Source organism: Physella acuta, unplaced genomic scaffold, assembly GCF_028476545.2.
Source record: "Physella acuta isolate Inbredline_101_S28 unplaced genomic scaffold, ASM2847654v3 ptg000942l, whole genome shotgun sequence".
Lineage (NCBI taxonomy): Eukaryota > Metazoa > Mollusca > Gastropoda > Physidae > Physella > Physella acuta.
The window spans coordinates 27,701-35,593 of NW_026732459.1; the positions used below are offsets into that span (position 1 = coordinate 27,701).

Consider the following 7,893-nt stretch of genomic DNA (forward strand, 5'->3'; position numbering starts at 1 on the left):
AGTCGAGATCCAAGTATTCTATATCTATGGTTCAGCCCATATGACCTTATTAAATTCACAATCTTCACGACAGGATTCAATACACTGTTAATGTTTATATATTTAGCACTCAAAGCTTGCTGATGTGCCGCGGGCCGTAGTTTGGAGACCCCCTGATGTAAAGCGATCTTTTACCCTTGCTTGACTTTAGCATGTGGGTTCAACAAGGGATCACTTAACTAAGGTGACCACATGAAATACTTCATCTGTCTCTATGAACTATCTGGTCCTGTTATATGGTTTTGTCATCACTAATCTGAGGGCACAAAGCTTGTCTGCTTACCTTGAACGGTCCATCATAAAGATCTTTTCCAGTTCATGCCCAAAACAAATATGGCAGATGAAGTGAGTTCATCTGTTTCAGATTACCTCAGCATATGAAGGGATAGCGTGGTCAGCACTATGCCCAGCTGCTTTTAATTACCCTAATGTGAGCTAGGTACCCACCAGAGCTGGATGAACTCATGGACATTCTAGTGATTTGAACCCGGTTAAGAACTTGAGGCTATGGGGTTAGCAGTCTAGCTTTAATGGTTATCCCTTACACTTTGACGAGATAAAAGTTGCTGTTAGTCAGTTATTAAGCAGACTTTCTCCCACATTGAATTCTGTTTGCCTGTGACCTACAATAGACCGCCATTCCTTATGATATGGTAAATGTCACAAGGAGATGTTACCTAAATATGATCAAAAAGAGGACCACCCTCACTTCCACCCTTAGTGGACATGCTCTTTGTTTTTAACAACCAAAGTCACCTAAATTAATATTTAGCAAGAGTCTGTGAACTGTATGTGATCCTAATCAACATTTTGTTTTCAAAAGCATTGTATTATCCTTAACAACAGATCCCATCTTAAACAGTAGACTTCAAAGAATTCATTATTTGACATAAGGTAGTGTGCTATCAAACTTTCAATAATGCTTAATTAAAATCATAACTTAATTTCCTCTCAAACTCCACTGAAATTGAAATAATCTTTTTTTCTTAATTTTTTTTTTTTTTTTTTTTTTTGCAATTTATGGTACAAATTTAAACTATATTATTTAATTTTAAAAAAAAATTTGTTATCCCCCCTTATGTTTTTTTGTCAAGTAAATAGAGTTCCCACACTAAAAAGAAAATATCAAACCTTAAGTTAAAATAATGATTAACATAAAAAATGCAGCGCTTATAAAACACTAAAAACCTTTGATGTAGCATCAACCTTTTAATAACACATGACTTAAACAAGGTATACATCAAAATAACTGAGTTGAGTGTAAAAAATTAAAACAATATTTGCAAAACCTTTTTAAAAATCAGGACAAATGTCCACGTGTAAAACAATAAAAAGTGTTAATACATAGTACACTTAATATTTTATTGAAAAATGTGGCGTTTAATAAATTAATGTCTGGCAGCTAATAAAACTTAGAAATCTTGAATATTTATTAATACCACTTTTCTATGTGGACGAACAATGGCAGTGTTTATTTTTGTCTTTTGTATATTCTATTTGCAAAATCCAGAAAGACTTCTTGGGGAACATCTGAATCTAGTGACTTGATAACTTGTGTAATACTTTCATAGCTTTGTTCTTCATACTGTTTGTACACACCTTCTATATCAAGCTCTCTGTAGATATTTTTTACTCTGACAATAGCATCATCATCCCATCTTCCATAAGAGGCCTAAAAAATAAATGTATCATTTTAAACATCTGGTTCAAATCAACAAAATTTTACAGTAAAATATCAAATTTTGGTCCAAAAAAATTCCATAGAAGAAAAAACAAGATTATAATTATATTATTTGAATTATTATTTAAGCTTTTTTTACTATACTATTTTGACTAAAAAAGTTTTTACATTTAACTAGGTAAATAAATTATGACTTGGGTACTAAACTGTAATATATTGACATAAAAGATAGTAAAAGTGAGATATTATTTGGACATAAAGACTACCTCAAGTTCCTTTTTCTGTTCATCAGAAGCTATCTCTAGAGCTTTCACAATCAGCCAGCCACATTTGTTGTCTTGTATGTCAGTTCCAATCTTGCCAATGATCTCAGGTGTACCATAACAATCTAAATAGTCATCCTGGAAAATATTCAAATAAAGATGTCAGATAACCCAGACCCAGCAGATTCATTGTCAATGGACCGGACCACATGGGGTATATTGGTACGAAGAGAGAAGTTGGCAACAAATTCTCTCCTTGATTGCTTCATCATGCAGGAAGCCAGGTTCAAGGCGGGCAAGTGTTGGTTGTCGCCCCACCCATTTCTGCTTCAAATGTGATGGGTGCCCTGACTATAATCCTCTGACAGCCCACACCTTCAACATAGGCTGGTAAAGCATGATGTAAGTCTGATCAATTATACTATTAATAGCATCATGGCCTGCTAGAGAAACTTCTGCTTGTGATGTGAAATTAGTCCAGTCCATAACAAAATCAAGGAGCAGTAGCCTGGACTAGCTTCCATTCTAGAGCATAAAGTAAGTGCCTAGGGAACAGGCTTGGTGAAATCAGCAGGGAAAGAACACCCGGTTAAACTTTATATGTGATGTATCCATAAACTGTTTATAAATTACAAATAAATATAAAAACAAAACAACCTAAATGATTTTACAGGAATTAAAATATTTTATTCGGTAACCTTAATAAAATACTTGCCTGAACTTGAAAAAAGTGCCCCATTTCTAGTAAGATTGTTTTCGCTTTTCCGTGAGTTTCTTCATCTGATATACCAGCCTATATTCAGGAAAAAAAGCAATCTTACATTAGAAATCAGTACCCCAATTTCCAAATGCTGGGCATATTTAATAGTTATATGACAACCCAAATTCCCATACCCTATAATGTATACTTACCATATACATTGCAATAGCAACAGGTAAATAAAAAGAGTAAAAGGCTGTTTTCCACTTGACAATGGCATTGTATCTTTTCATATTGAACTTTGAAAAGTCAACACATGCCTCTGCTGGTGCTGTGATCAAATCAAGACACTGTCCTGTAACAGTCTGTAGTGTGGTCTGTGAAACAGCCGATTGATTAATGCTTTTGTAGCATTATTTTTTTACAGGTTTTAAAAACGTTACAAAGAACCATGTGGGGACAGCATGGTCAGATGGAACAATATACTACTGCTAAGCCAAACGACTATCAAGTTCGGATCTCTGGCTTGACTCTGTACAACATTCTTGAATTCACCCAGCTCTGATGGGTACCTGACTCACATTAGGTTAAGTAAAGGTGGCTAGGCATAGTGCTGACCATGTTATCCCTTCATATGCTGAGGTCAAATAAACAGATGAACTCTACTTCCTCTACCCCATGGACCACTAGGTTCTATGGGGTATCATAACACTGTGACAAGGACTTTTTAAAATGTACTTTCTGAATTTCCTGGATTTTGACACAAGAAGAGGTAAATTTTAAAGTAGTATTATCCATCACTGAGTGATAAAAAACATTTCTTCAACACATTGATAAACAATTTTTTGTTAATAAGCTTTCCAAAAAAAAAAGTTAAAGTTAGTTACTATTTATCACTAATTTTTTTTTAAAAGTACACCAAATATTCCAACAACTAATGGTTTGACAAAAAGAAAAAACTAAACTCACTTGTAAAAAGAGCTCTACCAAATTGATGTAATATGGCTTGTGACTAGCATATTTCTTTAATAATTTATATATGGAACACTCCATAAAAAATGCATCGTTAATTGCTATTAGACCAACACCTTCCTGTTTGAAAGATAAATAAAATATATAATTCTAAAACATCAAAAAGGGTAAAGTAAAAATAGTATTTAAATAGTTATTATTATAATTATTACTGAGGTTAGACAATCAGGTGAAATTCAGAAAAATACCATATTAAAGAATTTAACGTTTGTTATAAAAACCTTACTTTTTTGTACCAACAAGGTAAACCTCTACGGCTAATTGAATGATCCATAATGTCATCAGACACTAAGAAGAAAGCTTGCAACTGTTAAAAGAAAAAGAGGTCAAAATATTGTCATCCTAATCATAGCAAACAGGAACAAAACAGAAATATTAAGTAACATTTTCAAAATTAGAAGTAACTTACCAGTTCAACACACCAACCCATGATCTGGGCTAGTTTTATGTCCTCCTCAGAAGGATCTTGCACTAACTTTTTAAAAGATGTTACTACTGATATACCTCTGTTCTTTTTGCCATGTGGTACATTATACTCAAGGGCCTAAAAATATATGTTGCATATAGCTATAAAATATAGCAAAGACATTTAATAATAAAGAAATTTCCTTCATATTATAAATAGGTTATGCAAAAAAAATACAGTCGCATAGATTGGTAAAATGTGAATGTTTTAAAAATAGGAAGTAATATTTCATTTTGATTTGCAAGAAGTAAAAAATAATAAAGTTGACAAAATCATGACTTTATTTGACAAGAGCCCAAAATCCCATAAAAGCTAGATCTATCATTGACTATGTTCTTGTCAACCTAAATGTAATAGGATACTAAACTACTTAACATTTATTTTATAAATCAGGATAAATCAGCCTAATACATAATTTTCCAAGAAAGTAGGTTAAAATAGTAACCTCTTTAAACCAGTTATAAGCATCAGAGATTTCACAGTTTTCCTTTCCATCTTTAGTTAATGTTTCAACAATTTCAATAAAAACAGCATCAAATTCATTTAGCTCTGTAGCATCCTTTGTTTTTTTAACATCATTACTTGTCTGGGCCATTCTGCAAAGGAAAAAAAAATATTACATCAATATTATTATTTTATATTATTCTTATTTTATTGTGCTAGGCCTAATCAAATTCTTATTAAGCCTAAAACTTTAAACTTAGTCCAGTCTGTAACAAAATCAAGGAGCAGTAGTCTGGACTAGCCTCCATTCTAGAGCATAAAGTAAGTGCCTAGGGAACATGCTTAGTATAATCAGCAGGGAAAAAGCACCCGGTTAAAAGCTTGGTAAGCATTAAATTGGCATTAATCAAATGGCCGTTTCACAGACCACATACAGCAGACTGTAGTTTACTAGTTACTTGTAGTTAGTTAGGCCTACAGGACAGTGTCTTGCTTGATTTGATCACAGCACCAGCAGAGGCATGTGTTGACTTTTCAAAGTTCAATATGAAAAGGTTTTGATTTTTTGGTAATCTATCGTTTTAGGTACGTAAAATCGTCCGCGGCTAGTAATGTACGAAAAAGTTACCTCATTGTCAAGGCTTTAATATAAGTATTGTCACGTGATATATTTGTGTCAAATATTATAGATAAATGAATAATAAACCTAAATCAATGGCTAAATATATCAATATAGGCAGGAAATTAACTTTAAACAGCAGTGTTTGCGAGCAGGATTTGCTATATAAAAAGCGGTCATCTGTAAGTTAGAGCTAAGAGTGGCTTCCCCTGAATCTTGCGCTATAAGTTTACAATAAAAAAAATAAACAAGATGACTGCTATAGTATTAAAATTAGTAGTCAGCAGCTATAGTAAATGAGCATGGTTGCATCTGATGGAAATATCGCTAGTCTTCGTTTATTACTGAAAAGTTTTAATTCAAATTCAGTTGTTTAAAACCAGGTACATAAATGAAACAAGGAAACATTTTTGTATTTTTCAAAACATAAATCCTCCTCAAAATAACAAATAATTATTAAAATTTAAGGAGTCACCTGTTTTTCACATTACTAGATAGATTCTAGTCGCGGGCGATTTTACGTACCTAAAACGATAGATTACCGATTTTTTTTTCTGGAGTCTAGATTTCTAGATCTAGACATAGACTAGGTCACTAGAGTCTAGTCTACAGCGACAAGAAAAGCAGCACAAAGTTCACCCGAAATGAGTGAGTGACTGTCGACAGATCAGTGTCGAGTCGAGTGTCAGTGAACTCAGTGTGTCAGACACACTCCACTGCATTCTCACTGCAACTCAAACAAAAAACTAACAAGCAAACTTAATAATTTTACTCAGGCTAGATCTAGTCTAGATCTAAATAAATAAAAACAACAAATTCATCTGGTTACTTTATGCCATTTAGGGTTACTTTAAGAAAACAAATACCTACTTCAAAAATTTCTATTATTCTGTTTAATACAAATGTGTAGTGAAAATACCGGCATCAGTCGACCCAATCGTATGCTGAATTTCGACCAACCAATGTGCGAAATGCAAAATCTAAATTTAGCATACATAAACATTTCGTTTTATACAAAATAATTATTACCTAATAGTTTTATTTACAAAAAAATGTTGCAAAGGTATTGACTGTAGCAGACATACGTATATCTACTTGATTCAATATGGATCAAATTGTAAAAAAAAAATACTAAATGAGTCATAAGAATCGTCCATACATAAGATTTATGTTATGTGACTTTGTGTAATGATTGTTGGGGGTGGTACCAAATGTGACGAAGCAAAGACAAGAAAGGGAGGAAGGTGGTTTATAGATGGAGGTATGTGAGCACAATTTGTGCTTTCATCTAGAAACTTAGTTATTATATTAAGTTATTGGAGGGCGAACGGGGTGGCGGTCCCGGGCGCTGATCCGTAGGTGGGGGGGGACACGACAAGAGGCGTAGCTAGGGGAGGGCGGGGAGGGCCGCCGCCCCGGGCGCCGACACTAGAGGGGCGCCAAAAGGGGTAGAAAAAATTTATTAAAGTTCATTTTAAGCTGCAGTTTTGAATTATAAACAGTCAAAGTAAAGAAATGTAACGGCAGAGAGCCCTTGCATACTGATTTAACTGTTTCTACCTTGATTGTGTAACTGTAAAACGTATATCCTTAAGAAATAGTGACCGGAAAAACCGCTTTTCAGCTTTCCTAGATGGGGGGGGGGGCGCTTTTTCGAAGACTAAAATCGGAAAAATTCACACCGGATCAAGGAATAAATAACCGATATCACTCAGAAAAGAAACACATTGAACTAAAGCGTATTTTACGATTCTGTAACATAAATAAACCGGGAGTGATCTCCCCTAAACTTTCTCGAATATTCTTATATAAAATAACAGGGGATGGGAACTCGGGCTATAGACATGATTTTTAATCCATTTTAAATACTTAAAGTTTTAAAAATAGAATAAAATCTCGTAGACAAATAAATTGCACACCAAGTGAACGCGAAATAAAAAAGCGCATAATAGTGCGCAATATTATTATTACTTTTAAAATTTACATTAGTTTTTTGAGAAATCGGAAGTAGCGTAAAGTACTACTTCCAGTCAACCGAAATGACTCAAAATTTAATAGAAGGTAGAGAATTAGATCTTTTACTTACGTATGAAATTTCATTTTTCTATCTGAAATAGTACTCAAGTTATAGGCTTTTGAAAAATTCAAAGTAGGAAAAGTACCACTTCCGGTTATCGGAAATCGCTCAAAAGTTGATACGGATTTACGATTTTGATTAAATACTTATATATGAAATTTCATCAACCTAGCTGTAACGGTACTCAAGTTATCGTGTTTACACACGGACACACACACACACACACACACACACACACACACACACACACAGACATACGGACAAGATTGCAAAATTATGTTTTTCCGTATCAGTGAGATGCAAAACGTCGAGATTTGCAAAAATCTCGATTTTTTTTTTGCACGATTACAAGACTTTCTCTATATATACGAGAAAGTAAAAAAGAGTTAGTGACGTTTAAAATCCACTCTACCATTTTTGTGCAAGATGGTGGGGCACTTTTTCACCAACAAAAAACGCAGGATATGTACTGGATCGGTGACTAGATAACTCTTTTAACACTTAGAAAAGAAATAAATTGTATTAACATTTTAATGTACGATTTCACTAGCCAGTTTTGATAAGTAATAACG

The 7,893-nt window shown here is 33.6% G+C and overlaps 1 protein-coding gene across 1 annotated transcript; it reads right to left on the reverse strand.

Moving 5' to 3' along the window:
• Positions 1–1,233: 1,233 nt before the first annotated feature.
• Positions 1,234–6,192, reverse strand: LOC131953712 (farnesyl pyrophosphate synthase). Its single transcript, XM_059317040.1, has 9 exons — positions 6,115–6,192; positions 4,627–4,777; positions 4,125–4,259; positions 3,942–4,022; positions 3,653–3,775; positions 2,896–3,060; positions 2,699–2,776; positions 1,987–2,121; positions 1,234–1,711 (listed from the first exon to the last, which is right to left on the reverse strand). The coding sequence occupies exons 2-9, from the start codon at positions 4,774–4,776 to the stop codon at positions 1,511–1,513; spliced, it is 1,068 nt and encodes a 355-aa protein (XP_059173023.1). The 5' UTR covers position 4,777; positions 6,115–6,192; the 3' UTR covers positions 1,234–1,510.
• Between the last annotated feature and the right edge of the window lie 1,701 nt (positions 6,193–7,893).

Excerpts from the sequence above, each read along its gene's own strand:
- LOC131953712 (XM_059317040.1), bottom strand. The coding sequence starts at position 4,776 with ATGGCCCAGACAAGTAATGATGTTAAAAAAACAAAGGATGCTACAGAG. Across the intron at positions 4,023-4,124 it reads TGGGTTGGTGTGTTGAACTG|TTGCAAGCTTTCTTCTTAGT; the intron begins GTAAGTTACTTC and ends TTCTTTTAACAG. Across the intron at positions 1,712-1,986 it reads AACAGAAAAAGGAACTTGAG|GCCTCTTATGGAAGATGGGA; the intron begins GTAGTCTTTATG and ends TTTATTTTTTAG.